This window comes from Nothoprocta perdicaria, unplaced genomic scaffold (genome assembly GCF_003342845.1).
Source record: "Nothoprocta perdicaria isolate Ctin4 unplaced genomic scaffold, notPer1 scaffold_77, whole genome shotgun sequence".
NCBI lineage: Eukaryota > Metazoa > Chordata > Aves > Tinamiformes > Tinamidae > Nothoprocta > Nothoprocta perdicaria.
Window position 1 is genome coordinate 1,630,798 of NW_020456054.1, and position 27,790 is coordinate 1,658,587.

At 39.5% G+C, this 27,790-nt stretch overlaps 1 protein-coding gene across 4 annotated transcripts in view; it reads left to right on the forward strand.

Moving 5' to 3' along the window:
• OXR1 (oxidation resistance 1) overlaps window positions 1-27,790 on the forward strand; it is a 187,959-nt gene that overhangs the window by 129,089 nt on the left and 31,080 nt on the right. For 2 of the 4 annotated variants that reach the window (XM_026051581.1, XM_026051582.1), the window contains exons 4-9: window positions 9,640-9,722; window positions 14,421-14,528; window positions 15,828-15,947; window positions 19,897-20,049; window positions 24,743-24,927; window positions 26,950-27,734. In XM_026051581.1, coding sequence (XP_025907366.1) covers window positions 9,640-9,722; window positions 14,421-14,528; window positions 15,828-15,947; window positions 19,897-20,049; window positions 24,743-24,927; window positions 26,950-27,734 — 1,434 coding nt within the window. Of the gene's footprint in view, window positions 1-87; window positions 143-9,639; window positions 9,723-14,420; window positions 14,529-15,827; window positions 15,948-19,896; window positions 20,050-24,742; window positions 24,928-26,949; window positions 27,735-27,790 lie in introns of those variants that run through there. The other 2 variants (XM_026051583.1, XM_026051585.1) reach the window with 2 other exon arrangements.

Below are 27,790 nucleotides of genomic sequence, written 5' to 3' on the forward strand. Positions count from 1 at the left end.
TATCTGAGCGCCGTCACGGGCAAGGGCGGCCGCCTGCTGCGCGGCACCGCCAGCCGCCTCTGGGGGGCCGTGCCCGCCGGCCTGCGCCAGGTTCGCTTCCAGGACACGCTCAGCCGCGGCGGCCCCGCAGAGCCCGCGCCAGGTACCGCCCGCGACGGGACGGGACTGGGGGTCCCGCCGGGCCGGCCGCGCACGTGGAGGCCCCGCGCTGGGCGGTGGCACCCGGGGGGGGGGGACCGAAACTCTCCGCGCCGTCCCGGCTGCGGGTGGAGGGATCGCTGTTTGTGGCGCGGGCGCGGGAACGGGGCAGAAAGCCCGTGATAAACGGTAGAAACGGCCGTGGTGACCCCGGGACTGCCCGCCCGGCCCTCGCCGCGGGGGAAAACGCCCCTGAGCGGTAAAGGTGGGTGTGGGCAGAGCGTGGAAGGAAAGARGCGTGTTGAGGATGGTGTGGTGATACCGTGCTGTGATGTGGCCAACAGAGTGGTTCTGTCCCCAAAAGCTCTGACTGAGAGCCTGGTAGTGGGTTTGTCCTGGAGGGTAGTCATGTCTCTGTGGAAAGGCAGTTTTAAAGATGTTTGAGAGCTTTCAGTTTGTCTAGAAAGCGTAAAATAAGGGTTGCGTTGTTGTTTTGTGCTGTTTTTCAGTAACAGGAAGGAAATTATCTGTTCTGTCGGGTGTAGCTAACAGCTCCCCGTGTGCTGTAGCTCACGGGTTTTTATAAGCTCCCGGGTGGCTACGTGAGCCACCCCATGTGCYTGCAGTGCCACTTGTTGCCTCACCCTTCTGCCCGTCGGGAACCTGCCCGGCGAGGCCTCCACGGGCTGCCCGGGGCACGTTGGCCGAGGCTGCAAAGGGCAGGGAAATGTCAGCAGCGCTTCTCTGGTGTCCCCTGGTCCGTCATCATGTACAGGACCAGGTGCGGGACGCTCAGTCCAAGGCGCTTCCTGTGATTCCTGCTGTGCCTTGGAGGAGGATGTTTGTTATGGTGGTTCTCTCTCCCTTGCTTTGAGATGCTCAGCTTTTGTTTTATTTACATATTTATTTACCCTGGATGTGAGTGGGAGATGCATGTCCTGAGAGGCTTTCCTAACCTAAAGCTGGTGCTAACAGCAGGTGACGCCACTGTGGAACACGGGATGCGGACGCAGACTTGGACCTGCCTTCCTGACCGAGGCCGCCCAGGGCAGCAGGTCTCTCTAATACCGTCCYGTTCGGAGGGTTTCAGGCCACAGAGACAGGCACCAGCCCTCTCCGAATTCAGACTTMGTCTTGGGGCACGTGTCCTGCTGCCTTCACTGGGTGCCTCCACCGTCCTAATAGGTTCTGTGGTACCGATGGCAACACTTGAGGTGAAATCAGCCTCTGTTTTAATTAGAGATGGGTCCCGAGATACAACCTGAATCCTTAACAGCACACTCAGACTGCTCCAGATGTTCAGTCTCTGCAGGGTTCTGGATCTGCCTAGCTATTATTCTGGCTTTTTTCTTGTAATTGCTTCAGGTGGGTTCTTTCAGGGTTTAGTTTCTTTGAGTGATTCAGTTATGACTCCATATTATTTCTTGGAAGTATGAAAAGCTTAATTTAAGGTGTTTAGGGAAGSATCAACCTTTTATATAGAACGCGAAGATCCTAATTTCTGAGACATCCTACACTTCTTTATTCTTAGCTATCTCTTGAATATATTTTGCCTCCATAGTAAAGTATCTGTTTTGTTCATGTAACATTTTACATGTGTTGTTGTTTGTTAGTATTTTTGTACACTGTAAGGCTTTTAACTTCAGCAATGCAAGCCTGGTAAAATGCTACACCTTAAATTGTTCTTGTGAGTCAAGTATAGGCTGAACAGTTTATTGTATTCCTTAGTAGGGAGAAAGTAGACGTTGGGAAACTGAATAGTGCCATGGAAGGCTGTAAACTTGTTAAACCAGTTTGTTATTTGTGTCAGCGGTCCTGTTAGTGAAGTGACTCTACAAAGTTATTTTGTCCTCTTAATGAGGTTGGTGGACGATAAATACAAGAAGAACCAGAAATTCTAGAAGAAGTATCCGGCTTTACCACAGAAAGCATCTGGCTTTGCCACAGTTGCTACCAACAACAGTTTTCTTTATTTTCAGGGATGTTTTTGCACTGTAGCCTTGGGAATGTTGTTCTTAAATATAATCTGCTAATACCTTTTGGAAAGAATTAATGCATATATATTTAAGACCTAGATTTGCCAAGTATTCTTTTCTTCAGGATACAGCTCAAATCTTTGGAATGTGCAATTAAGGATCATCTTCACTGCAGGGTTAACTTGAAAGTAGACTTTAATTTGAGTCTTATCCATGTAAACCTCTTATTTAAATGAGGTGGTAGCTTGTCTCATAGCATGCAGTTTGCTTCAGCTCCTGGGTTAGGAGTGTGGCCAGCAGAGCGAGGGACAGGGCTAAGCTTCTCTGCCTCACTGGTGAGGCTCTAYGTAGTCGGGCTGTTCTAAACACCTCAGTTGCAGGGGCTGTTGAGAAGCTGCAGAGGTCCAATAGAGGGTTGCTGTTTCTGTGACTCCTGCGTGTTTAGGGCCCTGGGGCCCATAAGCTGGAAGGCGAGGTTGAGGGATCTGGGCTTTATTCTTGCGGAGAGCCAGGGAACCAGACCTAGGGACAATCCAGTAATGACCTATTCCTTCTTAAAGGGAAGAAACAAAGACGATGAACAGCTCTTCTCAGTAGCGACAGATAGTAAAAGAGGCGGCAGTAGCAGCCGTGCTTCTGGCTTGGAAGGTTCAAACTGGACAGTAGCTTCCTCACTGGGAGGGCAGTAGYCATCGGAATGGGTTAGAGAGAACTAAACTGATGAAATTGGAGGTTGTAATGACTTAAAACATCTCAAATAAGCCACAGCCGGCTTTTTTTAAGATACACTCCACAAGAGAGCTCTACGCCCTATGGATTATCCCTTACATAGAGCTAATGTTCTAGAGAGCCTGACTTTAACAGTGTATTGTGCATGTGTAAGAATATAAATTCTGATATTTGTAGTTGGGACTAGTGTTATCTTCCTCTGTATTTACAGCAGGAGGTGAGGTTAACATCTCATTCTGAACTCTGGCTGTACTTTTCCTTCAGCYGTATGATTCTTTTATTCTAATTATTTCCACCTTCTCTCTGTGATCATTTGGTAGAAGAAGATGGACAAACTGCAGTAAGTCAAGATTGCATGTGCRGTGTACCCCCATAAATTAAAGAAACTTATTTATTCAGAACTTCTTGTTCAGAGCATTGTTTTACATAGTCTGTCAGAAATTGTTTTACTTGCCTTTTTATTAAAGGACTTTAGTATTGTTTTTTCTTTCCCAGATTCAACTTGATAGTTTAGTTTTCAACTATATGACTGATGAATTCCTTTTTTTTTCTTTCTTTTTTTCCCATTTTTTTCTTCTTGCTTCAGTTCCTGAGTTTGTGGAAATGATAGGCAGTAAGTAAGCCTCATGTAGTGTCAGCCCTCYTTAATTTCAGTGAGGGATATCAACAGTGCAATAAATGGAAAAATATGTAGGGCTAAGCCTAAATATGTAGGTTAACCTAGTGTAGGTYGGTCAAGTACTGCTGAAAAAGTTACTAAACTGCTTTGTCTCAGAATAAAGCAGTGTCTTTGTCCCTATCACATGGTTACTTCTTAAAGTGAAGTTTAACGAGTCGATCATAAAGCATGATAGAGACTTCAAACTGGGAGGACACAATTCTGCAAGTCCTCTTGTACGCGCTGTTCCAGACGAAGCACATGTAAAATGTACCAGCACCCTTTCAAAGACTCTCCTGCTTCTCTATCACTTCTGAAAATACTTCAGTCGATACAGGCAGAAGGAGAGAATGTGATCGTGGAATGTATCAGGCTGGTGACTCAGTTATCTTGTGATCTGCTAATATATGCAGTCTCTTCTGACTTAGGAACTTATAGCAGAACTTCTTTACTAGTCCCCTCTTTAAGATCACATGAAGTGATCTTGTGCTTCACCTTACGCTTTGTGCCTCTGCGTTTCATGCAGCTTCCCCTCYCCGGGTCTTAGGACCGCGGAATTCCTTGTGTGCCGTTTGCTCTGCCTTTGTTATCGACTGCACTTCCAATTTGCTGACACTTGTGTGGTGGCTTTTTGCTTTTATTCTGTCATAACACAATTATTAGTCCATTGGCAACTCATTAGCATGGCTGTCTGCTCTGGTAGCTTCCATTTCCATATCCACTTTAGCAATTTTTTTTGGCATAGTTAACAATTCTTGGTCAGGTTGCTACTGTTGGATACTCTCGTATATGCTTTGCTGTATCAAATGCTTTGGTGAATTTTGATTTATTTTGGTCTCTTGCTAGATTAATAGTCTATGTTCAGTCTGTCCTAGTTATCTATTATCTTTTGATAATATTACACTTCTTGTTTGAGTATGTTATGTTTTCAYTTTTCTGATGAATTCCAAATGTTTGTTTAAAAAATAAACTTTAAAATACTTTCAAAGGTTTATGTATTATTGAGGCAAGCGCACAGGGGCCTGGATCACTTCCTTCCCTTATAAACAGGGACATGGATGGGGGCGTGTGTGTGCTTGCTTGCGTGTGTGTATATATGTGTGTGTATGTGCGCACACACATATATGTATATGAATCTCCCTCTCGTTTGGCTTAACTTGGTAAAGCAATAGAAAAGAAGCCTGGTACTGCACCAATGTGCTMTATCACCAGGACAAGCCGATACGTTTTATACTATTGGAAAAAAAGGGCCATTGTTAGTTTCAGTCTGCTAAGACAAGCTCTAAGTTCAGGCCTAAGTTCTAACGATAACTTGCGGCTGCTGTTCCACAAAGTACATAAGTGGTACTATGCAGGCCAGAAGTTGCACAACTAAATGGGCCTAAATACCTGGAAGAGAAGAACAGTGATTACATTCCTGAGAATGTGAACTGTCTCTCTGGAGAGCTCTCCTGATTTTGACTTAAGTGTTTGCAGTAATATCTATGTTGGGTCTGTATAAAGCTTCTAGAGTAGGTGGAGATTAGAGCTCATTAGGCTCCCTGAGCACAGGAGGGTTCTGATGGACTGAACTCCATGCATGTATGTGTGAGGGGGCAGCGAAGGAAACTGGATATTGTTAGTATATACTGTTGAATGTATGTAAAAGTTTGGCARGCCGCTTCCGTGCATCCTAAATACGAAATGGGCAGTCAGAAGAAYGACAGTGCGATGCAAGTGCCGGGAGTGTCCTGTGCGGGGCTGGATCTGCTTCTCCTCTGCAGCTGAAAAAGTGGTCCACTAACACAAAGTACCTTAGGTTTGTTTCAGCTGAATTGTGGGGCTTTTTTTGTTGTTGCTTTTTTTTTGTTTGTTTGTGTTTTTTGTACTCCAGGCGGAAACATTTATCTAAGAACAACAGAGCTGACTGGGTAGCAGGTGAGGGATGTGTGTTACAGGGGCAACACAAACTGAACTCAAAAGTGTTTAATCCACAGCCAAGAAAAAAAGCTATATTGGAGTGTTTGAAGTGCTAATGTAACAGTTTTGAATAAACTTAGTTTGGGGCTTTGCATTTAAAGAAAGATGTGGACAGAGAATCATGAGAAGAGCAATRATGAGAGAGGAAAGGGGTTTGGAGCCGTGTGGCTTCCGAGAAGGGATGGAACCAATGGCAGTTGTGTAGCTTTGGCAAGAGAAGGCTCAAGGAGGCTCTTGGTCTGACCACCTACCTGTTTGGCTAGAAAACTGTAGGCTACTGCATCTCACAGGCTGCCTGTAGGGTTGTCTTGTTTCCTGCTGTCAACACTTTAGAAGGTACTTTGAAAAACAAGTTATAGCAATTAATAATGTACTGCTTTGCTCCTATTTGCAGCTATGAGGCAATAGCTCTGCTGTGAACTGTCCTTTGCTGTAAGAACTCAGGGAGGTGGGAGGGGGACACTGAATGTCACTCAGCTTTATGGGATATAAAGATTTTCTACTTTCTTTTATAACTAGGTTATACAGATCTAATTGCTACTGAGCAATTAGAATCTAATAATGATCTCACATCTGTTTCCTCTGTTTTATCAGTTAAAAGTTGTTTCWCGTGGTGCTAAACAACAGCTTATAAGAGAATGTTTTAAAGATTACTTTTCATTCCTTACGYCCTGACCTAATTGAGTTTGTGCAAAATCTTTGCTACATACATGCTGTGTTCTTTTTGTRGATGTTTTTAGGTGGGGAAAATGTTCTTGGTGTTTGTTTCTTTTTTTGTGTGTTTTGTTTTCTTTGAGGGATGAGGGGGTGGAACTTTCTTTTAAGATGCTGGGGAAAAATGCATCAAAAATACCACAGACCTTAAACAAGGTTGGCTCCTACCTTGCTATTTTGCATATGAATCTAATGCATGATTTGCCTCTCCTTCAATTTCATCTTCTCTTTTGGAGTAAATCTGATTATTAATCATAAGCAACTCTGTTAACTTCTCCAGTTTGCATGGCATGTTTCAAAAGGCTGGTTTATTCATTTAAAAAAAAACAAACCCTTTAGCTTTTAATAGTWTGAAAAATATTGGCAAGTTACTTAAAACTTCAATTTAAGCTTTAACTTRATTATAAATATTGCATGAAAACAGTGGGGTAAGGGAAGAATTAATGTATATATTGAACTGGACAGAGCTAGAAGATACTGTGGAGCAGTTCTGTATGTAGTTCTGTAATTGTACCATTACACTGTCACAATACAAACCTTGGCTTCTGTTCACCAGCGCTTTTTTCTAGAAGTTCCAAGGATGTGCCAGAACCATCAGCACACACTGAAAAACGGAGAATCTACAAGTCAGTTCAGATGACTTTCTAAGAAATGAGAAATGTGTTAGGTTTGTTTCTTCTAATTTGACCTAGCAGTGGCATACGGGAAATATTTTCTCATTCCGCCATAACTCAATGGCACGGAGCCTTACAAAAGCAATTGATAAAACCTATTTAYAAATGTTAGTATTTAGCCTCAGTACTTTCCAGCTGAATGATGCTAGCCATTATGTATTTTCATAGTTTAATATTTCAACATCAAAATAGCCTTATTTAAAGTTATAGGCAACATGTTCCCAAACCCTTTTCCTACTTTGAGTTGGGATACCATCTCTAGACATGTTGACAACCATATATAATGGTTCTTATGCCGCAGTGATCTAGCCTTGCTTCTGCGTGCAGGGATCTGGCTTGCAGGCTGGTGTCATYTTGAACACTCACTTGTCTCTCCTTCTGGTTCTAGGCTTTTGAGTTGCAGACAGGTCACATGTTTTGTCAGTTGTGGTTCTAACGTGTAATTTCTTGGCTTCAGTATTTCAAAGAGGCTCAAATTAAAAGCTCTTCCTTTCACAGTGTGTTGAATGAAGATAGAAGGCAAAGTTGCTCTATTTAGACTTTCGGAACTTATATAAAGCTTTTAAAATTAAAGTTTTCTATTATCATTAATAGCTTATAAAAACTCGTATAACTCACAGATAGTATGAATTATAACTTTGTCTTGTAGTGTGGGAACGCTTTCCAAAGGATACAACACGAGCATGTCCCTGGGGTATTCTTTATATAAGGAAATATGTATCTGATTTTTCTCCTTCCTTAAGAAAGAAAAACTTAAGGAAGTCATTTTTGTGTTGGCTTTTGTAGCTTTCCCAGTGTAGTAAATACAAAATATTCRTTGTTCAGTTGGAAGGTTTTTGTGTAATTCCTGCCCCTTTCCCCCAGCCTTGTGTAACTTCCTCTGCAACTTGTGTTTCTTTTTTCAGTATCTTTATAGCTTCAGCTACTCAGGAGGAAGGTTAGGAGTTGATGGGTGGAGATGGGTAAAATTCCTACAAGTATTCCTCTAGTTTCTCTTCTAGTGTTGCAATCAGATAGTAGTTGAAACCAAAAATATGCCTAAGTTTTTGTAAATGCTTGTTAAGTTTCCTTAGTATCTTAAATGAGACTTAAATAGAAATAAAGAACTTTTTTTTTTCTTTCTCTCTCTTCTCTCTCCCCACTTTCAACCTGTTCACTCTAAGGTGTGTTAAAAGAATGTAAGATGGACTTCCTATAATCAGCTTAGTTTGAAGAGGTTTGCCTGAGTGTGTTTGCTTCTGGTAATGACAGTCCAAATGCCTGGATTAAAGGGAACGTGTTAGGGATCACTTAGGCAGGCCGGATGTGCCCGGGCTGCGGGCCCTGATGGGAGGTACCTGAGCATGCAGAGAATTGGGTGGATGTCAAAGGAGAGGACCACCCTCCTTCTTTGAAAGGACATGGAGAGTGAGAGGTGCCTGAGGACCAGAATGTCACTCGAACCTTCAGAAAGAGCAAGGAGGAGCACCCAGGGAATGACAGGGCAGTTGCCTCACTTTGGTCCTTGTAAAGCTGATGGAGCTGCTCATCCTGAACCCCATCTCCAGGCACAGGAAGGACAAGATGACCAGTAGTAGTCAGCATGGATTCCCAAAGGGGAAATCGTGTTTCACCAGCCTCTCCAGTGCAGAATGACAGAGAGAGCAGGGCTTGTGCTGTGTGGTGAAGAGAGGGCGTGAGAGAGGGAGTCTTATCAAAGTATCTCAAGGGGGGAGTGTAGGGAAGATGAGGAGATGGGGTCAGACCCTTCCAGTGGTGCCCAGTGACAAGGTGAGAGGCAGCAGGCAGGGACAAACACAGGCAGGTTCCTCCCGAACAAGGGGATGCCAGTGGGTCTGACTAGGGACATTTTCAGAGGTCCCTTCTAATCKCAACCATTTCATGCAAGTCCATGAAAAGTACAGTTGGACTTGGTGATCTTATAATGGTTGGAAAGGCCCTTTGATTCTCTTAAGTCTAGTTAATTGCCCTGCACCATGAAGACTTACAGATCCATTTTATTCTTTTCCAAGGTATTTCTGGCTCCTTAAATTAAATGTCGAAGAGTAGAAGCTTTATGACAGACCTGACCCTTTAAAAGGGGTGTGCATGTATATGTGTGAGTTTATATATATATATATACACACACACACACATAATACTGTCCTGAAAATGTAAAATTAAATGATGTCCGTTGAATCTTACAGTTCACTTGTGCTGTCTTCATGTTTTCAAGTTCTTTGGGAGTATCTTTACCGCGTATGCAAGGGTAGTTGTGCTTTGCACGTTCCCTATGTGTTTCTTACAGGTAGGGTAATATTGAAGTTATGTATGAATGTACTTTGCTTAATCTAAAGCTTTAAATGTTCTGCCCTTAGCAGGCAGCAGTTGGCTCAAAAAGCTGTGACATTAATTAGATCTAACTTGCAGGAGCTCTAGATCATTTCCCTCTAAACCAAAGCAGCCTGGGTGATATAAAACCGATTAAACRCAGCGGTTCCAAAAGCACTACCTGTCTGATGAAGTCGACCACCTATTTCTTCTTCTTTTGATAATGATTTCCTAGATACTCAAAGTACTTGCGTTAATTGTTTCCCTGTTGTCAGTGGCTTGTACTGGTTGAAATCCTAGAGCACTGCAGAGGAATGAAGTCCCTATTCCAGCAGCTGGCTGCCTGTCAGGCAGGCACTCATGGGGAGCAAGCTGTGTAACTGCTGAGTGAGACGTCTGCTCACGAGGCTGCCCTCAGCAGCCTGTGGCAACACCAAGAGGACTATGGATTTAACAAGCATGTTGCCTCCCTGTTTTTCAGACACTGGCCAGAAGAAGACCCAGGACAAGAAAGATGGTCGGCGAATGTCTTTTCAGAAGCCCAAAGGGACTCTTGAATATCCTGTAAGTTGCTGCTTGTTTATGAGAATGTCATTGCATAGCAAGTTCAGATGCAAAAAGTTTYGCTACAAAATATAAGCAAAACAAGAGTTTGCATTGCTTCTAATGCTGTGTATGTTATAGCTCATTTTTAACAGGAGTTAAATCAAAAATTAAGTAACTATACTATTTAAGCAAGGCTGATGCTTTCTTGCCTCTACCCCKCCCATGCAAGTTATCTTTTTCTTCAGGAAAGCAATAAATCAGATGAGTGAGTGATTCATGYGAAGGTAACTAGTCACAAAAAACAATGTTTGTTATGAAAACATGTGCAGTTTCCCCTTTCAGCATTGTTAAACTGTTGACGTCAGTAGAAATAATAGAATAAGGGTTTTGTTTGGGAGTGGGAGGCAGGCTATATCTTAGTAGCTGACATTCCACTGTTCTTCTGATAATTTTCATGATTTCGATGTTATTCAGTGCAGATTTGTTTTTCCAGTATTATCTGAAAATGGAGCCTTTCTATTCCTGTTCTGTTCTTGAAATGACCCTCAAACTGTGCTGCAGTCAGCTTTTCACATTTGTGGTTACTAAGGGAAACTGAAGTGAGAAGTATCTGTTTTGTGTTATATCCTGGAAATATAATTAAGCACAGAAATAATGCTTATAGAGCTCACGTTAAAATAGGGAAGTCTATTTTTGTATACTTTGGAAGCTGGACATGATAACATAAAAGCGAGAACTTCTCTAAAGAAGTGTGTACTTTGTCTCTGGGTGTTCTGTTAATGAAAGMGGAGATACAATGAAGATTTAACTGTTAACGTTATGTTAAACAAAACTATGATAAGGCTAACCTTAAGAAGTCTGTAATTATTACTTGGGGAGAGGCAGAGGGTGTGCATTTATGGGGCTGACATGAACTTTAGCATGGCTCATATTGTAACTTAAATGTAATTCTACTATATTAAACATTTTCTGAAAGCTGAAATTTAAAGAGACCCTACTACTAGATTTAAGCAACTGAAGATGGTAAGAAGTTTTTGTTTCTGTTTCTATACATTTACCACAACATGTCTAAAAATAATAGGGAAAATATGGTCAGGTGTAACTCAACCTGATATTCCAATTCAATTAGTAAATATTTTAAGYTATCTCTTGCCACCATGTACGTGCTCTAATATGCAGGATTCCAAACAAAACAAAGCAATAAGTTTTCCTTTATTTATAAGTTAGTAATTTACCAGTAGGGACTACTTCCTGGTGAATTCTATTTTAGTAAGCRTAAGGAGAGCTTCTAAAGTAGCCATGTGTGTCTGTAACATGTTGCATTTTGACTCCAYGGGGTAAGTATTCTGCTCGGGCTTGCTGTGAATTTCCATTGCAAGATATTTCAGTAATACCAATTTTTCAGAGCTTTCATTTGTTATRTGCATATATTTTAGTATAACACAAATACCTAATTTCCAGAGTCTARTGGTTATATTCACTGTACATACAGTTATATTCACTAGGTATACAAAAGAGGATTTCTAACTACTGCGATAGCTTGCAACCACTATCATTCATCATTCATGTCTTTATCATGCAGGAAGAGATGATTTCTGCTTTTGTCCTTCTACTATTTCTCAAAGCAGCAACACTTTCTACATATTTTCTAGTATTGTTGAAAAATTGTGGATTTTCTTTTTTTAAATATATATTAGCTTTTTTAGTGACTGTGTATTTTCTTAAGGGGGAAGGCTTTATAATTGGTATTCCTAAAGCTGAGTGAGGCAAAATCTTGTTGATGCCAATGATACATTTATTGTGTGTATATGTATTTTTTAAGGTAAAATGCACTTGAGTTTTTATCAGTTTAAAAACTTTTGACTGACTTTTAGCTTTGTTTTCCAAGACCAAACATGTTGTTATGATTYCTTTTTTTTTTTTTTTTGCCCCARAAGTGAAGTTCATAAATCCCCCAAAGCATGAAAATGTAAACTACTGCTTCAYATGCAACTAACAGGAAGATGGTCTCAGATTTGGTACTGAGGGAAGAAAGCAGTGCAAGTTTGCCAAGGCTAATAGATTTAAAGAAATAATATGCTGGTTGTCAGTGGTTGTCGGTTTATTTTTACTGTTGCTGCTTTAGACAGTCTTTAATTTTTTTTTTTCTTTTTTTTTTCCCTCTCTCTCTACGAGTTAGAATAGCTTCGCTTCTCTTCTGAAATCTGTACTGATTGGYATCAAATCCATTAATTCTGGTATTCAGAAATGAGTCAGTGTTCCAGTTAAGTTATATGTGAAGGATGACAATATGATGTATACGAACAACACAGCAAGTATAACCAACAAAGCACRTCGCTTATGTGGACTTGTTGCTAACTCGGATTTTCTAATTGTGTTTTTTCATTGTTTGTTTTAAATTCATTATATACAAAAGTCTCTTACATGTTCTACAAGCACAGCTCCTGCTCAGCTCGTGTTGGGATAGCCTATTACAGATCAATGCTGATCATGGATGAGCGATGATGCTGGCTTGACAGCAGTTTGACTTCAGCAGGTGCTTTTTAACCCCTGTTTTATTTAGAGAGAGAGAGAGAGAAAGAATATAGCAGTGGCTGTTTACAGGTGTTGACTCTGAAGTGCAAAGGACTGTATAGCGGAAGAATATTTCTTTTGACAATTAACAAGTAGGCAGTTCTTGCTCRTCAATGGCAAAGGCTCAAATCTAGGATTCTCTGCCTTTCTTTTCCCTCTGGGTCATTAAGCAGTGAAGCAGCTAATATACAGAGGCTGTGATCCAGCCTGTGACAAGAACCTGATACAAATCACAGGTCGCACAAGAAGYCTATAATAGGGCAGAGCTTTAAAACTGGGTCTTAAGCTGAAGTCCTCACTGTTGATCTGACAGTCTTCTGGCATGGAATGATGTCCCAGGTATTTACAGTTAAGTCAGTCTCTGCAGCTAGGTGCAGCCTGGGTTAGATGCTAGTCTGTACGTTGAGAACAAAACTACGATGGCTTCTGAGCCCATCTTTAAATAAAATGAGGAAGAATTTTTGATSCTCTCTTTGCTCATGGGATGTGGGTGGCAAGTGACTGTGAAAGAGTAGATGGTTTGCTGGCTTTTTGAAGGCATGTGTGCACCTCAATTTTTATTGCAAGGACTTGATGCTACTCTGGGAGCAGGGAAAGGATGGAGGTCTGCTCATGTGTTCCTAGAGAAGTGGATTTTGCTTTCAGAACTAGGGTGGCTTGGAGAGAGACTTCTAAAGGCTGTTTCCTGAGGTGGACCTGGTTTCTCATCCTCATCAGCCTTTGTKTTCTAGATATAACCCTACACATGAATCTGTTTCTTGGCACTACATTTCAAAGCTGGACCTTGTGCTCCTGCCTGAGTGTCACTTTTTGAGCTTTCTCCAGTCTAGTCTTGCTAAATCTGGGCAGTTTAGCAAATGTGGATCATAATGATTATATGATACTCTATCTTTTGCCGAACTCTGAGATTAATTTTTGGGGAGGTGCCTTTATTGTATGTAAAGGTTCCATTTACCTGCTGTTGCATGTTACAGAACCTATGCATGTTAAAGATCAGTTAATGTAGCCAGCGTCTGCTATTTCTAAGGCTTTATTATAGCCCCGCTCAATGCTTTACTCCCCTGCTTCTTCACTTCTCCAACCTTCCCAGCCTCTAACTCTTTGTTAGTTCTAATACTGTTCAGATAGTGTTTTTTTATGTTTTTTAGATGATTAGTTTTTGAATATTGCAGAACAGCTTCTTCATTTATTCTGATTCCTGTGTGCGTATGTGTAACTTTTCATGGAAGAATGAGTAAACTTCAGCTGCAGAGCTGTAAAGACAATTAAGTACATTAGCATATCAGTGGAGAGTTTGGTTTTAAATTAGTTATTTGAAGTAACTTTGCCAGCTGTTGATCTGGTAAAACTTGAAGGCAATCAAGTCTATAGTGACTCTTTGAAGCTGTTTATCCACTGGGACTCCCCTGCCTCCCCCAGCAGGCATGAATACAGGTAATGCTGTGCAAGTGGAAAAGGGATAGTGTGATTTACATACAATTAACAGAAAAGAACAGGAAAGAATTACTTGGAGAGAGAGAGTGGCTCATATTGAATAGATTTTTGGAGGCAGGGTGAGAATAAGAACTTTGAAGATTTTTCAAAAACCTCATTTGAAAAGCACCTGCTTCTGGTACTTACRGTTCATCAGCAGTTGCACTAGCTGATTTGTTTTGCCTCTCTCTCTCTTTTAGTCTTGGTAATGGTCTTACTGAAAAATCAGATTAACAGAAGGTTATTTCAATAGGAAGAGAGTGTGTTAGTTGTTATAGATTGTTTCAGCTTTCCTCTAAAGGCAAAACAGAACAAGGGAGTGAAGAGGGAGAATGAGATGCTCTGTGAAACTAGTCACATAGTGGCCCAGTGGTACCCAGCAGTGAATTCCCAGGTCAAAAGTTCTGCTCCAATATTTGAGTCCTCACCAGTGTGTGCAAGTGACATTTCTGGCTACTGGAAACAGAGTGGGAAGGCAGATGTCTTCGTCTAGGCAACTAGCATTCAGCAACTAGTTCTTGGTCAATCGTAAGATATGAAAGGTTAAAGTTCATTTAAAAAAAAAAAAAAAAAAAACTTTGTAAAGCTGGTCTTCATGTAGTAAAATTCGTAAAGCATTATTTAAACCAACTGCTTACACGTTTGTTTTCTTGTCCCCGATTGATACAGGTGGAATCAAGAGATACGTTAAACAGTATTGCCCTGAAATTTGATACAACACCCAATGAACTGGTCCAGTTAAATAAGCTTTTCTCCAGAGCAGTCGTTCCTGGACAGGTACTATTACATTATGTCTGTTACTCATGGCATTGAACAAAGACTTTTTTTTCCCCCCTTTCCTCCATACTTTTTGCTTCTACCAGAGAAAGTGTTAAAGTACTTCTCATGAYTTTTCACATTGATTTTATGTAAGACTTTAATTTACTTTGAGTTCTTTGCACCTATTAACTATCTAAAAAGGAAAATGAGATTAACTATCTGCTTTTCTCAAATAAAATCTGGGGGCTCTTAACTTTAAAACTAAATGTATTTAATTGTATCATGACACTTAAGTATAAGCTAAATGGCTRCCCAGCTAGTCTAACAGGCCGTTGATCAGCTCTTACTCGGAGGATAAATTCAGGATGCAGTGTACAAGCAACATTCCTAACTGTTAATGCTTGCAATTCTGTTTAAATTGATGAAAGTTTTCACTCCATCCTGAAAACTTGCAGTCTCTTTTACCTGGAGCATAAGAATTATCACTTTTTTTCTTCTTATGACTCACTACTGCTTACTTATCCCTCTCCCCCTTTCATCCTACACCCTCTACTTTTTACTTCTCTTCAGAAGCCAGACCTGGAAACAAGTCACCAGCTACCATATTAGAAGAAACTATTTGATAAAAAGCCCTTCTTGTTTAAAGCATAATGTCTTATTTATCTGTAATTGCTGAAAAACTTTGTCTATGTAGCTTAATAGCCTACCACATCAAAGATTAATGTATTCAAGAAGTAGATAACTGAATTARCACTCAATTTGAAAAATTAAAGTTAAGAGCCACATCTGTAAACTTGTTTTCCAGACTCCTACTTGGCTGTTCAAATAGTAAAATAACATGAGAAGTAATCGGTCAGATCTGCCTTCCACACTGCGTTGGGYGACTCCGACATATTGTGTATTTTTAATGCTTTCTCTTTGAGGCTTTTGTTTTCCTCAATTACTTTGACTAAAGACCAGTCTTATCTTAAGATGGCATTTATAACCTTTGAAAGTTTAAAAGATTAATTATTTTGTTTTGGTAGTGTGCTATTGTTTAAAAGTTCCTTTATGAGAAAGTTGTAGGATTAAAGTTACTCTTTTTGAAGCAGTGATTGCAGTAGTGTTCACAAATGACACTCTCGTGTAATTACATCTCTGTATGCRTATAAAAATACATATAGGCACATATATAAGTAAACTAGGACAGAAATGATTTTGTTGTAGCTTACTTTGAGAAAGCATAGCAAATATAAGTGAACTAATGGGAAAGTTAAACTGAAAACTACATTACTAAAYTGAAAGTTAAACTTCTAACTACATTATATCTCTTTATAGATTTTGTATGTTCCTGACCCAGACTACATTTCTAGTGTGGACAGCTCCCCTTCTCTAAGTCCTATAAGTCCCTTATCACCTACATCATCAGAAGCAGAGTTTGACAAGGCTACAGTCAATGTATGTATACCTGTTGTGATTAAAATTAGTTTTCCCTTTTGAGATAACCAGTATGAATGTAATGCTTTCTTCTAAGAGTGTTTTCTCATTCTGGGGAGAATGTTGGAGTTAAACTAAAATGATGCCTTGTTTTAAGGACGCTTTTCTATATGAAAACCCATAGGTAAAATAATTTGTAGCAAAATACTGTCTTTCTACATGGATACCTTGAATACTATTTCCAGTTGCATTTGCTTTTGATCTTATCCCTCAGAAATAGTTACACACTTTATCTCTGATCTTTCTGATATGTTACTAACAGTTGATCAGGCTACTCGGAGAGATAAACTGAAGGGTTTTTGCRCTCTGTAGAGAAGGAGAGGTTGGCTCCATTTTTGCTTGGTGAAACTAAAACTGCTTCAATGAAATGCTGATTGTGAAGGTGATGATAGCCTCTCTTTATTCAGTGGGTCTTCCACCTTTTAGATAGTAAAATATGGAGCTCTTCAGGCTCTCCTGTAATTCAACTTGAATATCTAGGAGCTAGATTTACAAAAGCATGGCTTTTCAGGTTTACTGTTGTTATTTTGCTATTGACAGAATTTCATGGCAAGAACTCAAATCAGGAAGATGTAGTCTCTGGAACTTTAGTTTCTCAATAGCTTGTATAACTCTGACCTCATTCAGTTGCTCCTATATGCCAGTCCTATTCTTTGCCTGGCTGTGATCCTTTTTCCCAGGTAACAGGTACTTTTGCCAGTACTTAATACAGTATCTGAATGAGCTGTTKGGCATCTCTTCCAGGACTCGGCGCTAAAATCCTGCATGGGCTTTAAAAGATCTTAGGAGATTTGATAGTATGATGGGGTGATTATGTGTGTGAGTGGTGCAGTGTTGATTCTTCTAAAAGTTAGCATATATTTTTGCTGTCCTGTACTTTTAATCTGACACAGTATGGCTATTTTAACAAGATGTTTCATTTTCAGTTATAATAAACAATTTCTTCTATATTGTATGATAAAGATTTGTAGCAGACTGATCAGTGAGCAGGAATGTGTTGAAGTYTGTCTTGGAGTGATTCTACATGCTAGCATAGGGCTAACCATATAGTACAAGTGAAAAGTTGCTCAGGGGAAAAATAAGAGTGCTAATAAAAATWAAATAACAGTGTTTAAGCTTCTATTTCTGAGGCTTTTTAACTCTATGTGGGTAAGAGGTGTTCCTAGACATGTTTCTTAACAAAAAAAAAAAAAAAATCAGTTGCGTTTCATATTTTATAACGATTCTGTGGCAACACGCATACTCTTTGACATATGTTTGAGAAGTTCAAGTTGGAGGCTTGTTTGCTGCTCTTCAGTACCTGTTTTTCCTATATCTTTTTCCCCTCTTTACTGGTTAATAACCTTATTAAATGGGAGCAGTATTGGAATATGTTCTCTAATGTTTCGTATTTAAATACGAACTATGACTCCCCTCTAATTTTGACTCTGGGTTTGTGGTTTAACTAGAAATGTGACAAATCAAAGAGGATATGTTACTCTCTGAAGAGGCTGTATCTTCTGTCTGTTGGAATCCAGGTTGAAATTGGGCACTTCCTCACTAGAAACTGCATGAGCGAAGTAGGCAGCATCAGTCTGAAAAGACTTTTGCCTCAGCAGAGGTTCACATGTTGAGCTCTTGTGTTTTACTCCTTCATTTCCATTTTATCAAGCATTAGAGTCATCTCAGTCAACTCAGCGGAGTCATCTGACAAAAAATACATCAATGCATAGGTAGTGTAAGGCTATGATATGCTTGACCTGTGTTGCTTTGCTTAAGCTAAAATTGCRATGTCTTATTTTCAATAAGCTTGTTTTTTATCAGTCTACCTCTAAGTAATTAGCTTAAATGTAAACCTTTGCTATGCTCCTGGTCACATGAAGGGTGTCCTCATCTAAAATCTGAGGCATGAATTTAAGCTTCCATAGTCTCTAGCACCTACAAAACTCAAAATCCCATTCAAGCTAATGTGTAGTGACAAGAATGTTGTCATTTGAGAAAAATCTGCCATCAATATTGCCCAAGTTATGTATTGCAAAGGAATATGGACAAGAAATAACCAGGATGTTTCCAATGGATTTTGGATAGCATCTGGGACCTTTGGATCTCCTCTTTAAGCTGTTGCGAAGGTGATCATGTATTTTTCTGAAAGAAGGGCTTATGTGGAAATAAAACTCATGCCCAGGAAGGCCACTTTAACTGTATCACCATTAGCACCATTAACTTTTTAGTGGTTCTTTTTTTTTCTTTCTCCCCTCTCTTCTCCTTATCAGTAAAATACAGTTTTCTCCCCTAAGATTTGGGTGTATGTGTTTGTCTATTTGCTTTTGTTTCCCCTCTTCCCGAAGAGAGGAAAAAAAAAAAAAGCGAGCACAGCAAAGGCTTAAGTAGTGCCATGGAGATGATGTACAGACAATGTACAGAAAACAGTAGCACATGTATCTCCTGATGTGATTGAGACCAATTAGGGTAATATCCACTAGCGACCTGCATAGAAAAGCATAAAAACAAAGGGGACACAGAAATAATAATTCCTTTGCAGATAGTGTGATCTTTATTAATAACCTCAAGAAAGAGCTACATATGGAACAGAAGTCTGTAAATGCTGACAAATTCCAAGCAGCGCTGTTGACCTGAAAAACAGTCTTTGGAGAAGTCTATCTTCTTTATCTGTAGTTTTTATTTTAAATCAATTTTTCATTGGAGGTTTGGACTTTTGTTGTCATTAAAAAAGCCTTGTTTTGTTTTTTGATGTACTGATAGCAGAATAGATAACATTCATTCCCATTTGCCTGAGGAGTTCATGAAACGGATTCTACCAGAACTCAACTTGAAGCATCTGATAAACATGAAGGTGTCTGGGAACACCAAGCATGGACTTAGCAAGGGTAAATGACACCTGCTGAACCTATTCACCTTCCAGCATGTGAAGGTTGGCTCAGTAGCAGAGGGGAGAGCAGTAGATATTTACCCTGACAAGAGCAGGGCCTTTGACATTATCCTAAAGCAGTGCTATAAACATATGGGTAGTGTAGACTGTGAGAGCAGATGAAAAACCAATGAGACCTTTGGACTCTGATTCCAGATGTGTTTGTGGGGATTTGTTTGTCTCTTTGTGAGATGCAGGGTGGACAGTTAAAAAATCCTTTGGCTGTTTACTTTGGCCAGTACTGTTTTATTTATTAATCAGTGATCCCATAGTGGGAGTGAGCTTGCCCTCAGTAACTGTTAGGGAAAGCTTATAGAGGTAAGAGGCAAGATTTTCTTAGAGGTGCCCAAAAGAAGCATGTGGGTGGTGAGAGTCACTAGTTGTTTGCAAGGAGTCCTGGTCAGGATATTGGGAAATGCTTTTTCACAATGAGGATTCTTAAGCACTGGAACAGGTTTCTTGGACTGTGGCGTATTTTTAGCTTTGAAGACTTCAAAACTCAACTGCAAAGACCATGTACAAGCTGATCTATTTCAGGCCTTGGCCTGTTTTGAACCTCTTGGTTAGACTGGAAGCCCTTCAGAAGACTCTTCTAACATGAAGTAATAGTAGGTATTATGAAAGAGTAACAGTACTGAGGATTTTGTTTGTTAAAGCTGAAAAATCATCTTTTCTGCTGAATACCTGTCACTCATTTTTTTCCTGTCAGATTATTTCGGATCGCTTTTGTGAATCATGATTATTGTTTTGTTGTTTGTTCCAAGGTAAATTCTGAATATCACTGCCCACTTGTATTTGTTATTCTGGACTTGTCAACTGCGTTTCATCAGTTACGTTAACCGTTTGCACTGTCAGATGAAAGCAGTCCTTTAAAGTGCAGTGAATTTGGAAATCTTATTTGCAATTGCTTTCATGTCAAAGTAAGAACAAAAAGTACRTGATGATCTCTTAAAGGTCATATTGACAAGGGCAGGCTGGTAAGTTCTGTRTGTTCTTTTCTAGGATCCAGATGGAGTCCAACGAAAAGAGCCAGCTGCTTCACCAGCACATTCGGGTGTTCGTCCTACAAGAGTGGTATCCTCCACCTCTGAAGAGGAGGAAGCATTTACAGAAAAATTTCTCAAAATTAACTGCAAGTACATCACTAATGGCAAGGTACTTCAGCACTTGTGTTTCACCACCCTGAACTCGCTTGCTCTATTAAATGGAAAAATAAAGCACACTTAAAATAAAAACAAGACCTAGTGATAGATAGGTGGGTGGACCAACTTGGATCAGGCTATATATGTTTCTCCCTCTGCCTTGTTTTCTTTTCATTCCCAGAGAACTTATCTATTAGCTATAATAAATATGCAATTCACCTGAAATGAACATCCCTGAAGTAAAGATAAAATTTTAAGTGTTGAGGTTAGGAAGTCTGCTTGGTGCCCTGTGTTAGTATTTCTTATCAGTAATTCCTTTCCCTGATGGTGGATAAGCAAATACCTTAAACCCTAAGGAAGTATTTAGGTGAGTAGATTCACTTCTGTTTTCCTAAAGCAGAGCAGAGAATAGAATTAACCTCCAAACAAACTTCCCTATCAAGTGTGGTGTGGTAGAAATCTTGGCTTTGCAATTCTAATGGCTCTTGTCTTGGTGGTGTCTTAACACCTAAGGAATTTGGCCAAATGGTAATTGATTAACTTAATYTCAGCTAATAACTACAGAACTCATGGCTTTTAGAAATCCAGAATTCAAAGGAAGTTTGAATATTATGCTTTCTCGCCCTGCTGAAACATGCCTTTCTGCTAGACACTTCAGTCCTGAAAAACCTTCCCTCAAGCTAAGTGAATGCACACAAACTCATTTACTTAATTTATTCTTCACATGAAGTTCGAGTCTACATGTGTAAATGCTGCTGATTTCCTCCTCTTTCTGAGCAAGATAAGCTTGTAAGTTTTATAGGTACTATAAATCAATGTCTTATGGATTAAGAGCATATATTTGATGTCTCAGAGATTTCCTAAATCAGGACCTACTGAAAAACTCCCTTGAATGTGTTAAGGTGCAATATTAGCAAAGGCTCCGGTTAAGATAAAGCTTTCCATTTGCATGCTTTTAAAGACTGCTTTTTCTATATATGTGCTTGAAGTTGTTCTTAGTCACACTTGCTTCCTGTGTAATCTTACCTTGGGGATTTCCCCTAGATCGGTTGGAGTGTGCAAGCTCTTGTTCTGTTGTGCTTGTCCAGAGACCTCTGGCTTTGGCTGCCGTTAGAGACAAGATGTTGTGCCCTATTAGACATTGGGTGGTGTGAAGGGGCCTGTTATGGTCCTACAGCAGAGTAGCTTGCTGTTTAGTGTGTACATAGCTGGCCCTTTCTGGCAGCTGTGTTTCTGGTTTCTTCCAAACATAATCTTCTAGGGATTTGGAATCTTTTTCAGGATCTTCAGTATCTATCAGTATTTTCAGTATTCTTCTGCAGGGGAAATAGGTTTCCTCCATCAGTTCCCAGTTCTCTGTACTGTTCACTGGGAAGCAAAAGAATATCCTGAAGGTGGTCTGTTTCCGAAATTTTGTTGGAATGGAATTTAGGCTGTTGTCCTTAGTGCCTAAAAGGTAAGAGAAAAGGCTAGACTAGTAAAGAAAGGAAGGTAAAGGGTCATAGGCTGTCAGTTTTATCCTGGGCCTCAGTACTGCCACACTTGGGGGCACTTGTGGAACAGCTGAGCCTTTTTCTGTCACAGTGCATTACTTTGCTGTGTATGACTGACCAGATAAACCTATTCAAAACCTAAAAAGAATTTGTGGTGCTAGGGTGCTAAGAGTTTGTCACTGGCTCATGGAGACAATAGCTGTGAATTACGTGTACTGTAGGAATGGTGATAGGGAAGTTTGTCTGGTCTGTAATGGCAAACTGACAAAGGAATAAAGCTGTAGTAATTCTTCTATAACCATTTCAGTTTAATCTTCATTAATACAAAGATGTGGTACACACTGCCAAAGGCTGGAGCTCTTTCAGCTTTGRCATCCAGGAGGGACTAATAAGCAGTTGTTGACTGGCAGTTTGCTAGATATACGTATGTTCCCCCGACCATGAATTGTTCRGATGTTACCCATTTTTTCTCTTTGGATCAATAGCACTTGGATTGCTGTCCATGCTGGCAACTTAGTCTGAGTAATACAGATCTCACAGGTTGTAAAAAAGCCTTCCTGCTGCAAACCAATTTGATAATAAAGATGGAAGCTCTGCATTTTATAGATGAGCAGCAGAAAATATTAGAGAAATCTTGGTGACATGGCATGTTTGAGAAAGGAGTAGTTAAAATTTAGGACTAGATAAAACCTTTATCTGTCTGCTATTTCACCTGGATTTAGCTACCTAGGTTGACATTCAGTGATCCTTACGTGGTAATGGGGACACCATTCTTAGGCAGGTGGTTTTTCCTATGGTGAGGTTCATCCCTTCCTTTCCAGGGGTGCTGACCACTGATTTTCCTGAGCTTGGGAAACTCAACTTTATTTTTGTAGGGAGAGTGGCCTGGTGGCACAGAATACAAAGAAGGCAGATATATTGAATGCCTTTTATTTTCTGTAATCTTTCCTGTCAAGACCAATCCTTAGGAATCYTAGACCATGAAGACTAGGGAGAAAATCTGGAGAATGGAAGATGAGAGTGTGGATGTGTGTATAAATTATAAATAGAAAGGTCTATCTGTCTAGATTAGACATATTATTTAGATATGTAATGATATATCTTTATATTGCATTATCTACTAATGAAAAGGGTTTATACTGAGTGTTTACCTATTGGTGCAGAGGGCTTCTGGTATTGGTATAGAGGGTTTCTGAAGTTTCTATCTGTGTGTTTAGTTGAGGTTTATAGCAGAAGGCTTTGGAGTTGGTCTGGAGCTGTACATTGGGTAAGTGACCGTGATGGTTTTCCAGCCTCATCAGGTTTTTCAGATCATAATCTGTCTCCTCTAAGGAGCTGCCACACACAGCAGGAGGCCTGAGTATCTTTGCTGCGAGAAGTTAGTAGTAGTGGGCACTCCTTCAGGTGGAGGTTTACCTGCAAAAAGCCCAAATATCTGCTGCAACTCAGGATCTGATGTGTCTAAATAGCAAAAGGTACCATCCTGTTTGTCAAACAGTTTGGAATTTGTCCTGGAAACTTTTTTTTTTTTCTCTCCTGGAAATAGAGGTATGTCCTTGAGAGACTGACAAGTTCAGCTTGTGGTGTTTTGGTGGGTATAGTAGATTTCAATCTGATTGATTGCGGGGAGATACCTATGTAAGATTGACTTCTAAAAGCCTTCACTTTGCAATAAAATACCTCTTTAATCTGTTTTGGATTTGGGCTTCTAGCTTKCTTTTGAGAGCACAGATGCAGTATCACAAGTGACATATAACCCACTAACTAATGTTTGATGGGAAAACATCCTCTCCTATTGTCTGAAGTCTGAGCAGTCTCAGATGCTTTCATTTGCTTTGTGTACTTAATTACAAGGAAGAATCACAAAATAAAGTGAACAAACTAAGACAAAAATCTTAGTCTAGAAAAGATTTCTCTACAGAACCTGATCAGTGATTGCTGCTACCAAAGAATACACAATTGTGGATGCTGGCGTTGTGCTTCAGAAGGCTTAAGCTGAAGCAGTCATGCACCTTTACTTTGCTGCTCCCACCCTTTTCCTGCTCTCCAGCCTGCCTCTTCTGAAGATGATAGTGTGGCATGTGAGCAGAGGAAGGGGGATAGCTTTGGTCCTGAATTTTGACTGTGATGTTATTCGCGTAGGATTTTGGATTCTCTCATCCTTTTGGCCTAAACGGCTATAAAGAAATATTCGTTTGCTGTTGTTCAAACAGCAGTTTGTCTTTGAGGAATAAAGAATCTTGCACGGATAAGCTTTTGATTTTTGTAATATTAAGGATTTCCTTATTTAGAACATCTCAAAAATATGTAGCATAACTTGAATAATTGAAGTTTCACTATCATCCTACTAAAAGTTGATTTTTCTGCAGTGAATTTTAAACTTCTAATGGGCAAAATAGTAAACTTCTTTTAATGGGCAACTGAAATTGTGCTTTTCTAACTACTCAAGAGCTTGGTGTATAATCAACTAGGTTGACATCTGCTACGTAAGAACTATAAGAACTGCTTATATTATGAATATCGGCTCTCTTTACACTTTTATACCAGAAGTTTAAAATATATGCTTATAAATATCCTACAGCAGTATCATTATGATTAAATTCATCCAMAACTGCATCTTGATGTTGTTTGTCATGAAAAATCTTTAATACTTTTAAACTAATTTTGTTCTATAAACTTGTCTAAGTGAGCAATAGGTCTATTAAGGCAGAATGATCAGAATCAGTTACTCCTCTTGCTCTTGTGTGAAGGAAAATGGAGTCAAATGACTGTTTATGATCTTTCATTTTTTGGAATTWAAGAGCTAGAAGAAGACTCTAATAAAATGCTTGATTTTTTTTTTTTGGTGCAAATAGCAGAATGTGCAGAAAAAGGAGGGGCCARTTAGCTGGGAAGAATGTAATTTGGAGCAGCTGTTTAGCTGTGTTCAAGTAACTTTATTTTACTCAGCACAATCACAAAGTAGCTGTGCAAAACAGAGCTGTTTCTTCATGGAGAAGCAAGTCTTGTTGATCAGCTTGTATAGAAAAACTTCATGTTTTGGATTATGACAAAGCATTAGAAGTCGTGGTTGATGACTGCTAAAAGCTGCTCAAATAAATGTTGAAATGKAAATAAATTAAGAGCTTTCCTGTAAGAGAAGTGGGGGCGGGGGGGCAAGAAAAAGGGAACATCACAGAGAAAATTTACCAATTGTTTTCCCTCTCATTTTAGGGAACAGTCAATGGTGTGCTGCTAGTGACGCCAAATAATATAATGTTTGATCCTCATAAAATGGATCCTCTGGTCCAAGAGAACGGCTGTGAAGAGTATGGCATCATGTGTCCAATGGAAGAAGTGATGTCAGCTGCTCTGTATAAGGAGATCGTGGACAGCAAAATTAAGGATTCGTTAACCATGTAAGACAGAAGATTGTTTGAGAAGCTTTGAGTGAATATGAACTGTAGCCCCGTTGGTGATAACGTAAAAATGGAARGCGTAAAAACATAGAAAATGTTTTTTCTATGTAAAAACATAGAACAAACACTTTTTTTGTCCATTTTAAAGAGGAGCACCCAAGATTGGTCTGGAGAGGCCCTTCAATTTGTATTATCTTAAGATCTTATGYTCTATGTACTGTAGAGAATATAATCCATGTATATGGATTTTTAGTATCCTCAAATAATGTTTCTTTAAAATCTGTATACGCTACCTGTAAYGAGGTACTAGAGCGTTTTTTCCCTTGAAATTGCTAATGGATCCATTTGTCTCTTTATGACAATTTAAAAATTGATTTACAGAATGGAAACCTAAACAGTTTTAGATGTAGATCTTTACAGTGTACCACTTTCCTCTTACTTCTGAAGCCAGCTTTACATGCTTTCTTGTGAAAGTGGTTACAAGTATATTTTCAAAGTATTGGTAGTAGAGTTTACCTTTCTTGGCTAGGGAGAAGTGTGTTCTTCAATCTAACTTCATCTGAGGTGAGTGGAGTAAATTTTGATTGGTATACCATGGTCATCGGTGTTTAGCACAATAGCACTTAACACTAACATTAAACAGCTAATTTTATCAAATTTTTGCTTGTTTCCTAATTTTTAGTAATTTATTTTTTATTCTATTTGTTCTTGATTCTGTTGTAAAAAATAGGTTGAATTCTAATATTAAAGTTGAACAGAATCTTGAGAGAAAAAAATRGAAGTAAAAATCATACCACCTTCTATATGTAAAGCCCAAAAGGAGTATAAACATTTGTAGACAGGCTATCTTGATCATCACATTTCATGGAAATAGATTCATTTTCCTCCTCTTCTTATAGATATACACAACTAATTGAAAAAGAATATTAATTTGGGGGGGAGGCTTTTTCTTTAATTCAACCATTGTAAGTAAGGAGGTAGAAGTTGTTTTGTATTCTAAAGTATAAATCTGTTCACTAACTTTGAAAAACATCCTTTTACAACCCCTGCAGGTAGGACTTCTAAGCACATCTATCTTTAATCTTCAATACCTGGACAGCTGGGATAGGCGGGGGAGGAGTGAGGGTGGAATAAATAAAATATATATATATTTATTATTAGGTTGCTGCTGAATATAAGAATAGTATTTGGAATTTGAGACTTAAATAATGTTTCCCAACTATTTGTTTTCTGTGCATTTTTCTGTTATAACTAATACGGTTTTCCTCCTACAATTTCAACAAATTAAAAACCTTTTTACACTTGAAAAACAAAACCCAACAGGAATGCTGAAAATCATCTTACCATTATAATGATCACAATGTAAATAAGTGTTTTTTGGTTTTTTTGTCCCCAAAATTGTAATTTAAACTGATGAAATTGGGGAAAAATGTTTGAAAATACAGAATTGTTATTGACTTCATGAGCCTTATATTGTATTTGTCCAAAAGCACCAATTTTCACTTAAATGATGCAGAAACAACTTTTTGTAATGAGTGGTAAGATCTACCTTGTTCCTACAGATCTGCAACAAGTAGCTTAGATAGCTGAGGTTAGACAAGAGTTCCATCATTCACGCCTTACCAGTGAGCTATGTGTCAGCTTCCAAATAGTGGGGTATACATATACTGCTATACTGGCCTCTTTGGTAGACATAGCTTAAAAGATTGTGGAGAGGTTCTACCTTTAGAATTTCCTAGGATTTTAGTTTATTTGCTTTATTTTTRTACTTTACGCCTCTGGAATGAGTTTGTGGGTTTTGTTGGAGAACATCTGGTTGTTCGTCTGGTGTTGGGAAGTCACCTGGGCAAAAAGTCTGCCACAGACCTGCATTCGTAAGAATGTAATTTATGACTGTTTCTTCTAGATTAAGTTATTTAAGAAAGGAGAGCATTTTTTTTAACTGCTTCCAATATTAAATGATACGTAATAAAAGTTGAATAAAAGACATCTTGTATTATAGCAGTCTTATTTGCTTAACAGAGATATAGAACGTCTGTCTATGAGGGAGCTTTGCCATGCCAAGAAAGCTGCAAGGAGCAATACGGATGAAATGGAGTCAAGGATTCGGGACACAGGCAAYGACAGTGCTAGTACTGCCCCCAGGAGCACAGAGGAGTCCCTTTCGGAAGACGTGTTCACGGAATCAGAACTCTCTCCCATACGTGAGGAACTCGTTTCTTCAGATGAACTTCGACAAGACAAATCTTCTGGGGCATCATCGGAATCTGTCCAGACAATAAACCAGGCTAGCGCAGAATGTTTAACCGTCATTTCAGATTCAAGTGAAGCTCCTGGTGACTTAAAATCTAGCGCTGAACTGACTGTAGATGTTAAACAGTTTAGTACTCCCAGTCTCTGTTCAGAAACTGCTAAAACGTCTCTAAAGGAAGAACAAGAATCTAGTGAAACTGTTGCTGACTCCCTTCAACAGTCTTCGCAAGAATCACATCGCGGTGAAAAGCAGGGCACTCGGGCAGAAGACCAAGATTCCACACAAGGAAATGACCCGAAGGGGGAGAGTAAGGCAGGAGGGGAATGTTGCCCTTGTGAAGGTTCCACAGGCTCTGAAAAGAAAGAGACAACTAGCAAAGGAAAACTGGTGCAAGAGCCAACTCAAAACTTGGAGACAGAAGTCGAAGAACTTCGAAAACTCTGGAAGACCCACACTATGCAACAAACCAGGCAGCAGAGAGAGCACTTGCAGCATGATGCACAGAAGGAAATGAGTCAGAAGACCATGGCTGTGGGAGATGGGCAGCTAGAAGGTAAGGGGATTGATATTTATAGGTAGAGATTTGAAATATTTGCATCCAATTCCCCA